This window comes from Rhineura floridana, chromosome 8, assembly GCF_030035675.1.
Source record: "Rhineura floridana isolate rRhiFlo1 chromosome 8, rRhiFlo1.hap2, whole genome shotgun sequence".
Taxonomy (NCBI): Eukaryota; Metazoa; Chordata; class Lepidosauria; order Squamata; family Rhineuridae; genus Rhineura; species Rhineura floridana.
The window spans coordinates 129,308,714-129,328,229 of NC_084487.1; the positions used below are offsets into that span (position 1 = coordinate 129,308,714).

General features: G+C 44.7%; 2 protein-coding genes across 5 annotated transcripts in view; one reads left to right on the plus strand and one right to left on the minus strand.

Moving 5' to 3' along the window:
* Nucleotides 1–710: 710 nt before the first annotated feature.
* Nucleotides 711–18,378, minus strand: MANSC1 (MANSC domain containing 1). Of its 4 annotated transcripts, XM_061582504.1 has the most exons (5): nt 17,723–18,212; nt 15,947–16,094; nt 12,825–13,141; nt 5,346–5,483; nt 711–2,587 (listed from the first exon to the last, which is right to left on the minus strand). In XM_061582504.1, exons 3-5 carry the CDS (start codon nt 13,036–13,038, stop codon nt 1,770–1,772), a joined length of 1,170 nt encoding a protein of 389 aa, XP_061438488.1. In that variant the 5' UTR covers nt 13,039–13,141; nt 15,947–16,094; nt 17,723–18,212; the 3' UTR covers nt 711–1,769. The 4 variants fall into 4 exon arrangements, with proteins under 4 accessions (XP_061438488.1, XP_061438489.1, XP_061438487.1 ...); XM_061582505.1 differs by lacking the exons at nt 15,947–16,094; nt 17,723–18,212 and adding an exon at nt 18,219–18,378; XM_061582503.1 differs by lacking the exon at nt 15,947–16,094.
* BORCS5 (BLOC-1 related complex subunit 5) overlaps nt 18,235–19,516 on the plus strand; it is a 75,418-nt gene continuing 74,136 nt past the window's right edge. The window contains exon 1 of the mRNA XM_061582507.1: nt 18,235–18,707. Within this exon, the coding sequence (XP_061438491.1) occupies nt 18,650–18,707 (58 nt within the window). The 5' untranslated portion in view covers nt 18,235–18,649. The remainder of the gene's footprint in view (nt 18,708–19,516) is intronic.

A 19,516-nucleotide genomic window follows, 5' to 3' on the forward strand; every position in this document is an offset into this window, starting at 1 on the left:
ATGAATGAGAGCAGGAGTGCAAGCAATAAATTGTCATGGTTTAGGAGAAATCATCTGCATATGGACATGGGGATTCTAGGTGTTAGAACTTGTAAGGGGAGACCATGTAATGTACTGTATAGTAATGTCAACACCCAGGTCACCTTACTTATTCTACTGCCTAACTAACCTTTTGGGACATGATATCACACACTTAAAAAAAATAATAATCTTGAGAGCATTAAATAGGAGCTACCACTTAAACTGTCCAGTGTGGAACAACGGATTTGCTCAACCCAGACTGAGCAAAACTATGTAGCGGATCTTTAAAGACACTGCTGTAAAAATTCCAGTAGAAAATTAACTTGATTCATCAAATAAAAATGATTTAATTGGATGGAGGATTTAGCATGGATCAATCTGATTGCCAGGTCACTGATAGACAGAGAAGAAGCAATGATTTCAAACAGCAGTAGAGCTGGACAGCCATCTGTCGGGAATGCTTTGATTTGGATTCCTGCATTGAGCAGGGGGTTGGACTCGATGGCCTTGTAGGCCCCTTCCAACTCTACTATTCTATGATTCTAAATGTAGCTTGGATGTCAGGGAACTGCTGGCCAATGAATGGAATATTCCAGAGAAGAGATTATATCAAGAATTTGAACAGATACTTGTGTGTAAAACATACAAAAATAGCAATAAGCTGTTTAGAAGATCAAAATACAAATTGTTGGATTTGTTTTAATCTAATTACAAAATACAGTGAAACAACTGTAGGGTATAGCTTTTAAGTGACTGAACAGTATTTTTAAAGGGGAAAAAGAATTATTTAAAATATTTCATTTTTACAGCAAGTGATGCAATATTTTTCAAAAGAAAAATATGGTAGATGCACCTAATCCTTCAAAGTATAACTAAATGTTATAAAGAACATGGGATTGCTCCTAAAATGGCATTCCCATGTTAAATGCTTCATGTCTGACAAAATTACTCTGGGCGTTTCCCTGGTCCTACCAGCAGCCGCCACTGAGGCACTGAGTGCGATCATACTGCAAGGATGCCAGGAACACGACAGGGGACTGCCATTTTCAGCAGCGGTCCCATGTTTAACATTTTGTTCTCCCCCGTTTTGGTTCAGGCTAGGTCTAAATGTTACACTTACCACATTGGTGAGTGTAATGTTTTTTCTAAAGGAGTCTTGTGTGCTGTGTGGCATATTTTTCAGGTCACCCAGATGTCTGTGTTGATTTCTTACTGCTTGTAGAAACAAATCTGGTCAGGCACAGGCAATAATTAAACCAAGTTTTGCCTTCTGTTTCTGTAATATCTAATATTAACTCATATGGCCACTCTTTTTGGACAGACTGAAGACTCCCTTCCTTCATGCCAATACTGTGATAACCGTAGAGAGGCAAAAGGCTGGATTATCTCCACAAGATTGGTCAGTCTGACTGTTGCACAAACGGCTCTGGCTAGCAAAATGTCCTGCGTCCCATGTGAATGTAAATGTTACTCCTATCATGCAAGTAGGACAGCATGCCCAACTATCACCCTTCCTGAGGTGGAAAGCAGGGGAGTCAACATGCCAACAGGTGATACACACTGCAAACAAGCAAATATACTTAGTGAGAACTCCACTTATGAGGCAAGTGTAGTATTTAAACCTGACATCATAGGAACGAGAACATGTCCTCTGAAGTGGTCAGTCCAATCGATCTTCTTTTCTACAAAGCTTCAGATGGCTAGCCACCTCAGAATTTACCTCTAATGTACTTCTTCATCTTCTTCTGTCATAAGTTCGCATACATACCATTGATCAAGTAGTCTAGCCTAGTGTAACGCCTTTGCCAAAAAGATTCAAGCATCTTTCTACCGACCATTACTGTAACCAAGAGCAAGAATATTACCCCAAAAAGCAATGCAGCTGTAAGTATGCTTTTGTCACCAAAGTGAGAGGCGCGTTTCTTGCTTGGCGCTCCATTAAGGACATAGCCTTCCAAACCTAGTTGCCCATTACTAAGATGGACATTGTGTAAAGAAGCAGAAGAAATCTTTATGGAAAGTAATGGGCTGAAGCCGCTGGCATTAGATCCAGAAGTGGTTGATGGGTTAGGAACAGTGGTACTTCTTTCTGGATTTATAGTTGCCACATGTGTATTCCTGTGATAAGCCGTTGTAGACATGGTAGTTGTTGCATTTCTAGAAGACACATCAGGAATTACAGCAGCAATAGTACTAGCCTGAGTGCCAGTGGTAACAGTAGGCAACTTAGCTGTAGGCTGCACAATGGGAATAACAGGAGGAATACTATTAGCAATTCTTGGTGACAACAAACTGTTGAGTTCATGCATTGATGAATAATTTAAGTTCTCTGAGCCATTTGCCCTTTCACCTTTTGGAAGCTGCGAGTGTCCATTAATCTTATCTAAGTGGCTCACTATTTCCATCCTTTTTGAGGCAGTGGGCTTTTGCAACAGACCTGACCCATGTGGATGGCTTGTTGTACTGTGAGGATCAAACATAGCAGTTAGTGGAGATAGAAACTTCCCATTCACAATCGGGTGGGAGAGCTTGACTGAGGAAGGAGCTGACATGGGAACCTCTGCATCTAAAAAACAGAAGGGAGATATATTATTGTTATACCTCAGCCAACAAGTCCCCACACAAATGAAGGGTAAAGGGCCCTTAATTTATTTTATGCTCATTTTATGAGCATTCCAGTGGAGGAGACTTGCATTCTGATTCTGCTTACAAAAAATCCTAGGGATTGTAAATCTTGCATAAATGTTTGGAATTATTTGTTAAATAACTCAAGAGACTATACAGTACTACAGTTTTAAGAATCTCTTGCTTAGGAGCCATTACTGTTAAAAAATTTGAAACTGGTTCAAATGTGACATGCCTTCAGTTCAGTTCTTAGCAATCCTATGCACAATTGCCCTATTGAACTTGGTGGAAGTTACTTATGAGTCAACTTGCTCAGGATCAGGTCTCTAAGTATGCTCAGAGCTTGTAAAAGATGCATTAATGCAACAATATAATGCACAAACGTTAAAGTCTCTGAAACATCTCTATTTGTATGGTGAAGCTTGTGTTGTCTGCAAATGAGCTTGGTGAAGTAGCTGCTCATACCAGTGTCACAAGAGAACAACACCCCACCCCACTTGTTTGATCAATCAGATGTGTTTTCATCCTCACAATTTATTCATGTACATTAAGAAGGCCTCAGTAGCCAGAAACTGGGTATAACTCATGTGCTTAAAGAAGACATTTCATCCAAATTCTGTCCTACCAATATATAGCACCTAGCTGTCATAGGTGCTTAATAACAATTCACTAATAGGCAATAAACCCTTGTGGTTTAAGAACGTACCTGTAGCCAGCAGATATTTCTATCAAACTTTAACAAGCAGGGAAATTGGGCAGTTATAGTGAATGCACCAGGGGAGCAGGAGACCTGACCTCCTCTCTGAGATATTGGACTGCCCTACAAAGTTGTCAAAATGCAAACACAATTTGGGTTGGTCTTTCACAGTCCAATCCACTTCCTGTGTAGCTTGGAAGAATTTGCTAATATGTGCCTCTGAGCATAAGAACACTGACAGTTGGTTCTTACTGAGCATGCTCAACATTAACATTGACTTCAATGCTAATTTTTAAAAATTAATTAAAAATCAGCCAGGCATTTTTTAAACTTTTAAACTGTAGAAGATGAAGGTCAGAGTATGGGGCAAGGTCAGTAATAGCATTACAGGTACTCTGTGAACATGGCTGATTTTTAATTAATTTCAACAGATTACGAGAACTCTGACAGAAAAAAGTCCCAAAGGGGTTTGGTTTCTTTCTTTTTACAGTTTGAACTCTTGATTCTCTCTGAGTGTTTTGTGTATCACCATGAAAATTTAGAGGGTTGTTAAGCACGCATTTCTGAGTTCAGTTTTGTAAGGTTTTGTTTTGAAATGAGCTTATGGGAAGCATTGTAGAGAAGGGCATGTACTCTTCCTTCTCTGTCAGAGTCACGGACCATGCCGGTGGGGATGAAGGGACATTTTTTTGAAATCCTGTCTCCACAGGATCCCCTCATAAGAATATAAGAAGAGCTTGCTGGATCAGGCCAATGGCCCATCCAATCCAGAATCTTGTTCTTACAGTGGCCAACCAGATGCATGGAAAAAGTAGATAGATAAAAATTTTCTTCCTCTCTCATAACACCAGAACTGATGGACCTTCAATGAAGCTAAACATTGGAAGATTCGGGAGAGAAGTCCTTCTTCATGCAGCGCATAGTTAAACTATGGAATTTGCTCCCACAAGAGGCAGTGATGGCCACCAACTTGAATGGCTTTAAAAGAGGGTCAGACAAATTCATGGAGGAGAAGGCTATTAATGTCTTCTAGCCATGATGGCTGTGCTCTGCCTCCATAGTTGTAGGCAGTATGTTTCCAATACTAGTTGCTGGAAACCGCAGGAGGGGAGAATGCTCTTTGCATTCAGGTCCTGCTTGTGGGCTTCCCAAGGGCAACTGGCTGGCCACTGTGAGGACAGGATGCTGGCCTGGATGGGTCATCGACCTGATCCAGCAGACTCTTCTTATGCTGTGGGAGACTCTCAGAAAGGACCTGAATGCAACAGCATTCTCTCCTTCTGAGGTATACTGCCTCTGACAGAAATAAAGCCTGCATCCCCCGAAAATGGCTGGCTGGGGCAAAGTTGGCTCTTGTTCCAAAGGTCCTTGGTCAGGGCTGGACTCTTTCCCCAGCTGTTTTCGGGAGTAGAAAATCAAAAAGGCTCTCTCTCCACCAGCCATTTTTGGGGTTCAGTTTTTTTCTATGCAAATCAATGGAGAAATCAATGTCTTCATTTGTTTGCATAGGGTAAAAAAAACACCCTGTAGCCCTGAAGTTGTCTGGTGAGAGGAAAAGCCCACCCATTCCCAGCAAGGACCCTGTTGCTGAAGAATCTTTGTTGGGGTGGGGTAGAATAGGGTCTAGGTAGGTTCCCCTCTCTGCCATTTTCATATGAGATTCAATGGGGATACATGGAGCTTTGTGTTTGCTGCAGCAAGATTTTCCTTTGGACCCGAGGTAAAGCAGCTTTTCTTGGAAGTGGTCTAAGCCAAACTGGTCTGCCATCTGAAGTGCTGCAGCAGGGTCTGAATTTGATCTTCTCTTTATTTATTTAGAAAATTTCTAACTTGCTATTAAATAGAAATCCAGAGTGGGGTACAATTTTACAAATCAGAATACATAATAAAACCAACATTTAGCATAAAACCCAACAGAACCATAAAACAGTCCACAACAAAATAGCAAAGTCAAGCACGAGAATCTTCAGTGGTCAGTCACCTCATTTTTATCATTGTTTACCTTCTATCATTCTGTAAGTCACCAGTCCTAATACTTGTTTCACCGGGCACGTTTCATTAGTGGGGTAATAAAACAGGTAGCAATTTGGGTTATTGCCTTTCCTTCTGGTATCAAAAACTACATAGTTGCACTTCTTGTCTGGAAAACACACACACAACCAAATGAATAATAACAGAAATGCATTTTGTATCTGATAGATTTATGATTAACCCCCCCCCCCCCAATGCAGAGTATAACAGTTCTCAACATTCTGTCTTACTGGCTTAGTTCTCATTCAGGTGATAAACTTGTGGCAGGGTTGTACCACTTTAGAGTGCAGGTGGGGGCTCCCAAGGCTGATGCTCCTCTATACGTAAAAAAATCTATATACATATGAAACTAGTAAGTCAGATAAGGTTTTAGCTTAGCCCATAAGTTCCCAAACTGGTCTGTGGACCACCTGTGGTCCATGAGCTTAATTCAGGGGGTCTGCAGCTTGTCTATGGATTTGTGGCTGAAGAACAGAGAATGCACATCCATCACATTCAGATTGATTTTTAATTGTATTTTTATTCCTTATTTTTTCCCTTATGTTGTATTTTAATGTATTACAATTTGAATTCTATGAAATGCAAATTGCAATATAGGAAAGGAGGAAGCAATAAAAATAGTTTCAAATCATACAGCATCTAGCACAGTGTCAGGCTCTGCAGACTGAGTTGAAATAGTTTATAGCTGCAGTAAAATAATTAGCAGATAATTAGCAGCCGGACCATAAATCTGTCAAGCTTGAGTTGAGGTGGAGAGGCCAACAACTACAGCAAGCGTGAATACCAGATAGGAACAGCTGAGAGAATGTAGAACGGATGAGTCCAAAATCCAGATACCAGAGATCCAATCAGTCAGGGTAGGATCGAAGGCACGGAATCATGCGCAGGGCTGGCCACGATCTGACATGGAGGCCTGATGTTGTTTCCAGCAACAGCCCAGGCCACTCACAGCCTTTTAAGCACAGTGTCTGAGGCCAGGTGTTTGCAATCAGCCTTCCCTCTTTCGAGAGCTTGTGGTTCTTAAACGGGCCAACGTCTCCATTGTTCCAACACCTGTTGGCGTCTCCTGTCTGCTGGGGTCAGAGTAACTTCTTGGTTGCTCTCTGAATCTGACAGGATGGCTCCAGCAGGATCTTTGCCTGAGGGCGAAGGGTCTTGAGCTGCCTCTCTGCTCATTCCTTTCACTGGGTCTGAAGTCTCCCAATACCCTTCATCCTCTGTTGAGTCCTCTGAGGGAGGCATGACATAACCCCCTGCCCTGGGACCAGCTTTCCTCCAAGCCCCCAGTCCCAGTTTGACTGGGTAGCGAAGGTGGAAATGGCAGACAAGCAGGGTGGCATGTACCTGGGAGGCATCTTTCCAGGATCGTTCTTCAGGGCCATATCCCTTCCAATCTATCAGCCGGTCACGACATCTGCATGAGTGTAGAATCTCCTCCTCCCTGTTGACCTGGATGGGTAGTGGTGGCCATGGTTGAGTACTCAAGGGATGAGGTGGGAGAGCTGGACTGAGCAGCAATCGATAGAACACGGGATGGATGCGAAGGGATGCTTGGAGCTGCAGCTGAAAAGCCACTGGGTTGATCTGTCAGGTGATCAGGAGGGGGCCAATGTGTCGAGCGTCCAGCTTCCTGGTTTCCCTTTGGGAATGCAAGAACTTGGTTGAGAGCCACACCCAGTCCCTACCTTCAATGAAGGGCCAGGCTGGCAATGGCAGTCATCAAATCATTTGTATGCTTCATTTGCCTGATCCATCTGATCCCTCAGGATTGCCTGTATGGCCTGCAATTCCTGCAGCATGAGCTCTGCAGTGGGAACTGGTGAGGGAGTCAAGACTGATGGAAAAAAACAGAGATGGAGCTGTAATTGCTGAAGAAGAGCGTTTGTTGTGTGGATGCATGAGGAAAGTTATTGTGAGCAAATTCTGCCAGAGGCAGCAGATCCACTCAATTGTCCTGCTGGAGGCTGGCATAAGATCACAAGTATTGCTCCACTGTGGCATTTGTGTGTTCTGTCTGACTGTCCGATTGAGGATGGTGGGCCGAGGACAGATGGATTTGGATGTCAAGTGTTCGAAACAGGGCTGTGAACTGGGCTCCAGTCTGATATCAGTCGGTCCGGAAGGCCATGTAGACGGAACACCCAGACAAGAAATATCAGCAGTCTCTGGGGCTGAGGGAGCCCATGGGAGGAAGTGAGCCATCTCTGTGAACAGGTTCACCACGACAAAGATAGTGGTCATCAACCCTGGAGACAGGTAGATCAGTGATGAAGTCCCAGGAGACGAACCACCAGAGTCCTGGGGGGGGGGTTGGGAGAGGGAGCAGGAGCCCTGGCGGTTTCTTGGACTGCACCTTAGCCCATTGGCAGGTGTTATAGGTAGCTCCATAATCTTTCACATCAGCATGTTCCTGGGCCCACCAGAACTCTCTCAAAACTAGGTGGAGAATTTTGTAGGTTCCAAATTGCCGTGCTGGCTGACTGTCATGGCACAGGTGAACCACCTCCCCTTGAAGGGTGCCTGGGAGCACATACAGCCAGTTCCAGTGATATATGGCACCCACTGTGTAGTGAGAACGGGCTGTCTGTGGCAGTGGTTCCTGACTGGCGTTCTTCCATGTGTGCCTGAGCGTACGGGTTCTTTTGCTGCTGCCCTCTTACCTGGTCCATCAGAGGTGGTTGCTGGATGGCTGCAAAGTTTTCTGGGCACAGGATGGGGCAAAGGGGGGGTGTCACTCAATTCGGCCCAGAATTCTGGTTTGCAGGAGAGTGCATCTGCTTGTTTGTTCTGATGGCCAGGGAGGTAAGTGACTGTGAAGCTGAACTGGGAGAAGAAAAGGGATCACTGGATCTGGTGTTGATTAAACCATCTGGTGGTTTGCAAGTACTATAGGTTCTGATTATCAGTCCATACTTGCACCAGATGATGCACCAATTCTAGAAGATGGTGCCATGTCTCAAACACCACTTTGACTGCCAGTTCATTTTCCCAAATGTTGTAGATCTGCTCTGAAGAGCTGAGTTTCCAAGAGTGAAACGTGCTTGGGAGCAGGGCCTGCAACAGTACTGCTGCCACGGCCTTGTCAGAAGCATTGGCTTCCTCACTGAAAGCTCTAGCAGGGTCCGGCTGTTTGAAGATGAGTTCTGAGATGAAGGCCTCCTTGAGGCACTGGAACACCTGCTGAGCCGCGTCCATCCAACAGAATTTGTCCTTGGCTCAGAGAAGGTCTGAGATGGGCACGGTCAACCTGGAAAAGTGGGATATGAACCGGCAGTAGTAATTGGCAAAACTTAATAAACGTTGCAAGTCCTTGATGCAGTGGGGAGCTTGCCATTGCTGGATGGTCTCTACCTTTGCTGGGTCCATCTGGATGCCAGAGGGGGAGATACGAAAGCCGAGGAAATTGACAGTGACCAGGTCGTATTTGCACTTTTCCAACTTGGCAAACAGGTGGTTTTTCCCTCAGGCACCGCAACACTGCTCAGATGTGTTTCTTGTGTTCTTGGAGGTTTCATGAATAGATGAGGATGTCATCCAGATAAAATCATCAAGAAGCGGTCTAGGAAGTCCCGGAAGATATTGTTCATAAAATATTGGAAGACTACGGGGCATTACACAGACAAAATTGTATCACCATGTACTCAAAGTATCCATATCTGGTATGAAAGGCTGTCTTCCATTCATTCCCTTACCGGATGCGCACTAGGTTGTAGGTCTCCTGCATGTCCAACTTGGTAAAAATACGGGCCTCATGTAACTGCTCCAGGAGTTCTGGGATCAGAGGTAAAGGGTACTGGTTCCAAACAAAGTTCCAGTTCAAGGCCCAGTAATCATTGCAAAGCCAGAGCTCCTCCCACTACTCCTTACAAACAGCGGCAGCTGGGAACATGGAGGGTCGGATAAATCCCCAGCCCACTTTCTTGTCATTGAACTCGTGTAGGCCAATTCAGTCTCGGATAAGGAATAAATTCATCCCACCAGAATCTTGGCCCCAGGTGTCAACTCGATTGGGCAGTCATAAGAGTGATGAGGTGGTAGCTGATCTGTCTCTCGCTTCCCTGGAGGGAACTCCTGATACTTTTTCAGCAGTTTGTCCAGTTCGGGGGCCTCTTCTGAGGTGATTATGACCAGCTCCATCTGGACCCGACAAGCAGTTTGACAATATGAGGAAGGGAAGGACACTGGCTTGTTGACCACCGGATACACAGGTTGTGTTGCTTGAGCCAAGCCAACCAAGCACTACTGGAAAGTGGGGGGCCACTGCCAGGTAGAACTGTATACATTCCTGGTGTCCTGCCAGGGTCATTTCTAAGTCACAGTCTCCTGCACCACTGGTCCGGAGGTCAGGAGTCAGCCATGAATGGTTTCCACCAGTACAGACTGGGCGGTAGGCTGGTGTGGGATGTGGTGCAGGGCAGCAAAAGAAATGTCCATAATGTTGCTGGTGGAGCCTGAATCCAGCATGGCCTGCACTTGCATGGTCCCTTGTTCTGGGATCTTCAGGGTGACCAACACGGTCAGGTGTTTGGATGGTGGGAGGCTGGGTTGGCAGGCCCTCTTGATGGGATGGCAAGGTCACTCCAGTCTAGGGGACCTTTGTGATCGGGGTGCTGCAGTTTTCCAAGATTGAGGATGGTGGTCGCTTGGCTAGGCACTGGGCCCAGGGCTGGATTAAGCTGAGGAGGGCCCCTAGGCTGATTGGTGTTTGGGGGGCCCTTCTCCTCTTAGGCAGATCCACGGAAACAGCCGCAAGAGGGATCGCAGGACAGGAGCTTCTGAGCCATCCACCATCCCATCCCCCCGCTTCACCTACCTTTCCGCTTTTTTTGTGGCTGCGCGCACAGGTTCGCCATCAATCAAGATGAAGGCCGAGGTTTCCCTAAGGGGCTGAAGCCTCTGCCGCCATCTTGGTTGATGGCAGCAATGCGCATGTGTAGCATGCGTGCCATCAACCAAGATGGCGGCAGAGGCTTCAGCCCCTTAGGGAAACCTCAGCTGCCATCTTGATTGATGGCAAACCACAAAAAACAGCGGAGAAAAAGTGAAGCTGGGGGATGGCGGGCGGTTCAGAAGCTCTTGCACGGGCCCCCAAGAGCTCTGGGCCCCTAGGCTTCAGCCTACTAAGCCTACAAAATGGCCTCACAGTATAGGCATAGGCCAAGCTGCCTTCCCTCTTTCAACCGTTTATGGTTCTTAAACGGGCTGACTGCCTCCTTTGTTTCAGCATCCGCTGGTGTCTCCTCTTTGCTGGGGTGGAATAGCTTCTTGGTCAGTCTGAATCTCAGGATGGTTCCAGCAGGATCCTGCTCCTTGTCTGAAGGTGGAGAGTCTTCAACTGCCTCTCTGCTCGTCCCTTCCACTGGGTCTGAAGTCTCCCATTCCCCTTCATCCTCTATTGAGTCTCCAAGGGAGGCATGACACACAGCGCATTACAATTGCTACAACAGGTAGAAAAATCTTTAAGTGGTCTGCCAAGTCCCTCAGCAATTTTCAAATGGTTTGTGGGGGGAAAAGGTTTGGGAATCACTGGCTTAGCCTTCTAACCTGACAGGCTAGATTTACTATTGTTCTTTATATGGAGGAGTCTCCCTTATGTGCTCCCCTGAGTCTGAAGTGGTATAGCCCAGTGATGGTTTCACATTCTCCATGAGAAGAACTAGACTTTTTTCATGCGCTCGTAGTGCCAGTGTGTCACTGCACAATATTACTTTGAGATTCATTCTCTCTCCCTGCTGTATGGGGAAGGATTGTAGCTCCGTGGCAGAGCATCTGCTTTGCATGCAGAAGGTCCCAGGTTCAATCCCCAGCATCTCCAGGGAGGGCTGGGAGGGACTCCCTGCCTGAAACTCTGAAGAGCCGTTGCCAGTCAGTGTAGGCAGGACTGAACTAGATGGATCAATGGGTCCGACTTAGTATGAGGCAGCTTTCTATGTGGGTTTTTCTCCCATTCTGTATTCACAACTCTGTGAGGTAGGTTAGGCTGAGAAAACACACTTGTTACTGGCTCTATATCACACTGAGGAAAAGGCATCACTGTTACCATCTCTGTATTATCCAATCCATCTTCACCTTAGCTAGCAGCTATATCACTGTAGCAAACCATGTGCACTCTAGGAGCAGCTGTTCCTTGAGTGTGTAAGACATGGCTACTTTCAAAAAGCTTGGGTGGTGTGAGCACCAGCCAAGATGACTAGAGCTGTCAGGTCTCCTAAGGCATAAACCCTGAGACTCAGGGGCAGAGCCTGGCAGATAAAGAATAGTACACTAGGTTCAGGAGGTGGGGACTGGCTCAGGGACAGAGCCCAGTTGCGCATGGAGACTCGGAGCATAGCCTGAGAAACATCAGGGCAGAGTTATTAGCAAAAGTTCTGAATTCAAGGGAAAACTCCCTTTCATTCTATTCCTTCATCCCAAGATGTTTATTCTTCTCATGGAGACCCTGGAAATGATAAAATCCTAAAACTTCAAATAAAATCAATGGCTGGGGCACGAGAGAGAGATTGAATGAGTGAGTGAGTTCCTCCTCAGCTCCAAAGATGTCAATGAGGTAAAGGAGTTATCAGCAGCTATTATCCACGATAGCTAAATGGCTCCTCTGTGTCCAGAGATTGTATGTGTCTGTGTATCAGCTGCTGTGGGGCATAAAATGGGGAAAGATCCTCAAGCCCTGCTTGTAAGCTTCCCAGAAGTATCTGATTGCCACTGCTGGAACCAGGATGCTGTCCTAGATAGGCCTTTTGCCTGATCTAGCAAGGCTGATTTTATACACTGCCCCTGAGAGACTCTCCATCCTGACCCCAATAGGGGTACTGGGCAGTAGTGTAAGGGAGTGTTTGTTCCTCATGATTCCAAAACACAAAAACAAGCATAGAATTAGATCTCCCCTGTAATTGCTAGTCAGACTGCAATCACTTGGTTTTTGGGTGACATTCTGGGAGTGAGGGGGCAGATTAAAGCACAGTTCAAAGCCCTGTTATTGGATATATTTAAAGTTGAATTTTCTATATCCTGATTTCCAGAGATATAGGTGCTCTTGAGGAATAATTGTATGTGACTGGAAACGTGGATCTAGAGATGTGGAGTAGGGGAGAAGTCACATATTAACATTTGAAGAGATTACATGGAAAGTGCCAGTTATGTTTGAGCTCCCAAAATTGATTCAAGCTATGGCTCAACCCATCCCAGTTCACTGCAAGTACAATCAAGTAACATATCTACTCAACAAACTCACATTGATTTCATGCCAGTTGTAACTGCATGACTTCCCCTCATCCCCCCTCCCCTAGTTCTGGGAACTGTACCTTGGTGAAAGTGCTGAGAATTCTGTAATTCTCACACAACCACACAGGCAGGATGACAGTTGCTAGGGTTCCCTAGAGAGACAGAAAGAATGGCTGTTAAACCAATTTAAGCCTATAACGTAGATGCAACCAAAGAGCACGGTTTTTACCTATATCCAGACAGCAAACATTAACACAGGCTTCCCAAGATGCAGCGTGGATTGGATCTGTCCCCCGGATACCTTTGGAAAAGGCTGCTTTGATGTCAATAGTGATGTTCTCCATCTTCTCTGTGGAACAAACTTGACTTTGCGATGGCTTTAGCATGACACAAAACACCACAACGAATGTGCAAGGAGAGCACCATGCAATCTGGATGGACATTTCTTTCCCACAGGTGTGACTCCTCAGGGTTTTTTAAATACCATCAGGCCATTTAAACTCAGGATACAATAATTTTAAGAAGGTGGCGTTGCTTGCATTTGTTCTAGTGAGAAAAATGATGAGATAATCACATACTGTCTGTCACACATATAAAAAGAATTCTGATTTTTATTAGTATTCATGTAGAATTAAGATTTCAAATCAATTTAAAGTAAATATGTGAACTAAGAGAACAGGACAAATGTTAAAAGTAGGCCATAACTCATTGTCAGACCAAGTGCTTTAGGAACAAAAGAAGAGCCTGCTGGATCAGGCCACTGGCCCGCCTAGTCCAGCATCCTGTTCTCACAGTGGCTAACCAGATGCCTATAGGAAGCCTGAAAGCAGGACCTGGGTGCAAAAGCACTCTCCTCTCATGCAGTTTCCAGCAACTGGTATTCAGAAGCATACTACCTCTGGCCCTGGAGGGAAAGCCTAGCCATTGTGGCTAGTAGCCACTGATCGCCTTATCCTCCATATATGTGTCTAATCCTCTTTTAAGGCCTTCCAAGTTGATGGCCGCCACTACATCTTGTGGGAGCAAATTTCACAGCTTAACAATGAGACTTGTGTGAAGAAGTATCTCCTTTTGTCTGTCCTAAATCTTCCAAAGTTCAGCTTCAATGGATGGTCCTGGGTTCTAGTATTAAGAGAAAGGGATAAACTACTTTCTGCACACCATGCATAATTTTATACATCTCTATCAAGCCCCTTCTTCCTTGCCTTTTTTCTAAACAAAAAAGCCCCCCAAATTGTAACCTTTCCTTCCTCAAAGGGGAGTTCCTCCACCCCCTTGATAATTTTGGTTGCCCTTTTCTGGACCTTTTCTAGCGCTACAATATCCTTTTTGAAATGAGGTGATCAGAACTGTACACAGTATTCAAAGTGTGGTCACACCAGTTTTGTATCACAGCATTTTGATATTCACAGTTTTATTTTCAGTTCCTTTCCTAAAGATCCCTATCATGGAATCAACATTTTTCACAGCTGCAGCACACCGGCTCAACAGCTTAATCAAGCTTTGTATGCAGAAAGTCTCTGCTTTAGTTCATGGCTTCCCCATGATCTCAGGCAGCTGCAACTAGGAAAGGCCTGAGCTTAAGATGCTAGTGAGCTGCTGTCAGTATGGATTGCGCTAGGTTGGATGGACCAGTGATCTAACACAGGATAAAGCAACTTCATATGAAAGAAGGGCTATAGCTGAGTGACAGCACACATGCGCTGCATGTAGAGAGTCCTAGATTTAGTCCTAACATCTATAGCTAATGGATGTCAGGTAACAAGTATGATAGCTGTGACACGCTACGTTCGTTTCTCCTGGGTTTCCCTTACATTCTCACAAAACAATTTTTTAAAATTTTTACTTTTTTTGGTAACAAATGGATCTACAAGATGCTGAACTGCAAGGAACACCAGAACTGTAAGGAGCCTCTTTCGTTTTGCCAGTTTATGAGGAGCAGGCAAAAAACAATTTTAAAAGAACAGAAGAAGCCATCAACATTAATAACAAAGAAAATTATTTATGTCTCTGCTAGTCCTCCACAGTGTCAAGCAGACATAAAGCATCCATTCCCATAAAAAGAACTGAGAAAAAGGGTGGGGGGACCAAGATTCAATGAAACATTTTATTCATCATGATAAAACATTCCATAATCCATTTTTTCTTCTTTTTAATATTTCAGAAAAAAACCCAAAAAAAATGGCTTCAGGGGAAAAAAGTTTTTTTCTGAATTTTCCCGGGTTTTCTCCGGGCCTTCGTATCTCTAACCAGAAATGAAAATTCAAAATTTAAAACAACCAGGTCAGGTAAGCCTTGCATACAGACTACTTGAAGGCTTCTTCCAAAATGCATCCAGAGATGCCTGCCTTGCCTTTTTTCTTTTATCATGTAGCATCTTGCTATAGCAATCTAAACCTTTGAGCACAGTTCTCCTCTCTGTACACTCAAGCAGGCAGGCAAGGGGTAGCCCCCTGTGTGTGTGTGTGTCTACTGTGGAGATGCTTGCGCCACCTGGCAAAGAGTGCCATTCCAGCCACACATGACAGAACTGCCTGCAGCAGCCACAATCCAGTATATAAGGAGCCACATTCTGACTATGTCAGAGTGTGTGGCACCCCCACCCAAAAAAGACATTGTTAAAAGAAGATTCTTTCCTGGAGGATTTGTTAACTGAGGTATTCCTGTAAAACAAACATTACAAAACACAATAAATCTCCAGTACTCTCATATCTAAAGGAAACTAATCCCAGTAGTGCTGTCCAGAACATCTCTCTTTATTATGCTATTTTGTGGAATGCTTTTCAATTCTTACTTTAAAACAGCCCTATGAGGTTGGAGATAAGAGATTGATAGCATTTGGAAAGCCGTTATCTGGCTCCATAGAAGACCCAGAATTTTAACCTAAGTATCCAGGTCGAACTAACTTTTAAACTAATTTATTAATATTTTTCTGTACTGCGTTTTCATTTTCCTTTCTGACAGGGCCCCTGGGCTTTTTAACAACTGCAGGGTATGCATTTCTTCATGACAAGGAAATATTTTCTTGTTAAATTTCTGCTTGTCAGAAAGCTGTAATAATACATAACAGTTTTAACAGTAATAGTATTTAATAGTTAAAGGAACCAAAGCACTGCCAGATAAAGTAACGTAAGTAACCCCAGATCTAACCCAACCATTCCATAACATAAAGCAACACTTCTGGAAAGTCAGATTACTGGGTGGGTCAACAGACTTTCCAGCACACAAAGCTAAGAAAAGACTGATTTGGCCTCAAAGGGTGACTCCGTAACAGATAAGATTGCATTGTTAAGTCCACTTAGGAAAAAAAATTGGGAACTACGCCCTTCATTTAAAAAATACCACAATTACCTTATGGCTGAGAGAGTCACACATTACACTATTATCAATGCATCACACTTAATTTTCTTGGGGGAAAATGTGGCGGCTCAAGTCGTTCTAAGGACAATATCCTCTGATCTGGAAGCCATTTCCCCATATGCTTGAAGACTCTGAAATACTAGCAAGTTGAGAGGAAGAGCAGTGAGACATCCAAGAACTATCCCCTCTTTTGCCCTTCCCTCCAACAATCCCAATAAGACAGCACTGTGAGGGAGGGGGGCGATTCTCAAACCCAGGAAATGGGCGCGCAATCTATTCTAGATGGGATTACACTGAAAAAGTGTAATACACACTTGAGGCGACTCCTGGATCCAGTATTATGTCTTTTACCACTGGGCTGGTTTGCCACCTACTATTTTTTCTGGACAGGGATAACCCTTGTTAGTTTACAGTGTTTACGTGGGGCTGCCCTTGAAGACATCCCGGAAGCTGCAACTGGCGCAGAATGTAGTAGGCAGAATTTTAACTGCCACAGCTAGTCAGATCCAAGAGAAGAGACTGGCTCTGGTGCTATGTATCAGATTTGAGTGCTCTATGCGTTTCGGATAATATATCTCCTTCCTCAAAAGCTAAAAACACAAACATTCAAATAGACAAAATTAATAGCAACAACAACAATAATGGAATGGAAAGGAAGAAGGGGGCAGCCAAGAGACAGAAGCACATGGGAGCATAGGATTACTATCCATAGCGCCCATCTTTTTATGCAAGCATTTGCTTAAATTTCTACCCCTTTGTACTGATGTTTTGAAGGATTTTAGATTTGTTTATGTATGGCTCTTTGTATGTTTTTGTATTTTTAAATTTCTGTATGGTTATGTATGTTTTGTATTTTCAAATCTATGTAATTCGTCTCAGGACCCACATTCCAGTTGAAAGGCAGACAACAAAATAAATGTATTATTATTATTATTACTATTATTAGGTTTCCATGGAAGCTGAAACCCTGTGCAGTTGGGATTTCAGTTCCTGTGGAAGTCTATGCACATAAAGGTCTATGTGCATAGACTTCTTAAGTATCCACACTCAACATGTGACTTCTTTCACTTTATGGGCCTCCTTCACATGAATGAGGTTTAGGTCTAAATAACGGGGCTGAATCTAAAGAAAACCTGCTTCTTGTGGTTTCTTCTGCCACTGCTGTATTGTGGCCTGGCAAGTGGCAACCCAAAGAGGGCCACAAGGACCAAGAAATGAGCAGAGCGGCTGAATTCCCATGCTGATTTGAACCAACCACCTAAAGTTTTACTGTAGACTTCTAGTACTAATAATAGCCGCATTATTTGTTACGTTTTAGGGCGGAGGGCTATCTTGAAAAACTACTAGGTGAGGGAAGCCTGAGGCCAGGCACAAATCAAGTTTCACCAATATGTAAAGTTCCGATAGCCTCTTTGCCTAGAGTTTTGGTAAACATCGGAAGGGCCACACATTCCCCATTGCTCATCTGGAGGAAACGACAGCGGCTGGGAAAGTTAACACGAAGACTACACAATTTGTTTGCGAATTTGTTTGCGGTTAAATTGCAGTAAGTATGCATCTGTTTTCTCTACCTTGAATCCTAAGCTAGTTTGGAATGCGGACCTTCCTCCTATTGTTCCGAAGAGCACTGAAGCAGAGTCCGACTTCTAGCTTAAGTCTGCAATCCTATCGGAAGAGAACTCCGTGGGCTTGACTTAGACATACTTCATTCGCACTACACGAGGTTGTTGGTTTCCTACCTACTTAAACACTCGGATCTGGGCTTACCTGGCAATATACCCTGTGCGCTTTTCTTCAGATGAAATGAGAAAAGTATAGACCAGGAATGGAGAGTTGCAAAACTGCCAGCTTTCTTACGCTGGTGCTTGGAAACTCCTTCGAGGTTTCTCCGCCCACAAGCCGGGGGAGGAGTTGTAAGGTGCAACTGCGTTAAAGAACGATGGGCAGTGATATAATTTGATGTAGAATTACTACGGAGAAAAGCTGCAGACAGACTCAGTTTGTAGGCCAAGCATATGCATTTCCCGCTTTTATTCAATGGGAATTATTTCGAAGTTAGCCCGATCATAGAACTGCAGCTTTGCAGCCCGATCTATGCCTCCTTACTCGGGTGTGCGTCCCACTGAGTTCAACAGGATTTACTCCCAATTACTTTCAAAGCTGCAGATCTAATGACATTTACTCAGAAGTAAGCCCCACTGTAGTCACTAGATTTACATCCGAGAAAACAGACAGATCGGATTGCAAAGCGACGCATCCTTACTCGGGAATTGATCTCCGTGAGGAACCTGCAGAAGACAGGGCTGCAAACGTCTTTCTCTATAGGGGAAGGCTCTGACGCTAGGCCTTAACGCAGGCGCCACCACCACCTCCTTTCTCTGTGAGGGCGCGGCTTTCTCCTGACCCGGGAACCGAAACAAGCTAGTTGCTGGGGAGCCGGAAGCGTCTGATCCGGGCGTGCAACAAGAGGCAGTGCTGTGCGCGAGAGCCGCTTCGGGGCGGTTGTCGGCTCCGTGACGTGAAGAGCTGTGCTGGGTTGCAAGCTGAATGGCATGAACTTGGCTTGGGAGAGCCGCCCGCTGATGCTGTTGCCTGCCCAGGGCTAAGTGTGCCTGCCCCTTTCAGTAGAGCTGACACTCGCAACAAGCCATTCCTCTTTCCTGGCATTTCTCTTTCAAGCCCCGCTATCTCGCTATGGGAGCCGAGCAGAGCACAGATGCTGAAAATCGGCCTCATGATCCGAATACATCATGTGAGTGCCTCTTCCTCCCCACCTCAAGGCTTTGTTTGAGTGCTTACTTTCGGTGGTCTCCTGGTCCTCGTTAATATGGTAAACCAGGGCATGGGGTTGTACCTCTCCAGACTAGCACTGCATAAGGGCTGGGCTGTTTCATAAGGCCAAACGCCCTGCTGTTCAAAACGATTCCCTCGACAAAACTATTTAGGCTAGAGAGAAAGGTTTAACTCCTCCCCTGGTATGACTCTGTCTAATCCCTTCCCATAGTCAAAGCCAGTGGCCCTCCTCACATCTTGTGGTAGTGAATCCCATCCCAGAAGTTAGTTTTGCATTTTGCAAAGAAGTACTGTTAGTAGAATGAGATGGTAGAGGCTTGAGGTGGCACACTTTACCTGCCATGGGGGCAACTCACATTTTTAACTATGTACTCTGTTATGTATGAACAAACCAACAACAGACTTTGAAGAAAAAAGGAAGCTGGTCCAGGGCCATTTCCTCTAAAGTGCAAGCTTTTTGATTTATTTGTAGGAACTGTGATACATGGCATGGAAACATGGGATCAATACAGTCTCTGAGTTCTACCACTTGGGTGGGTTCTACTACATGTCTAAACTAGGCCTGACTGATTTGACTGAGCACCATTTTTATATCAACTTTTGCAAAAGGGTCAGTCTTTAAATTTCTTCTTCTGAGGCATCTTCATCTTATCTGAGTTGCTATCTCTATGCAACCTGCATTCACAGATCAGGAAGGGCAGGGGAAAATGCCACCCGTGATTCACGTCTTGGTCCTATCTCATAGGCAGCACTTTACAATGGACACAG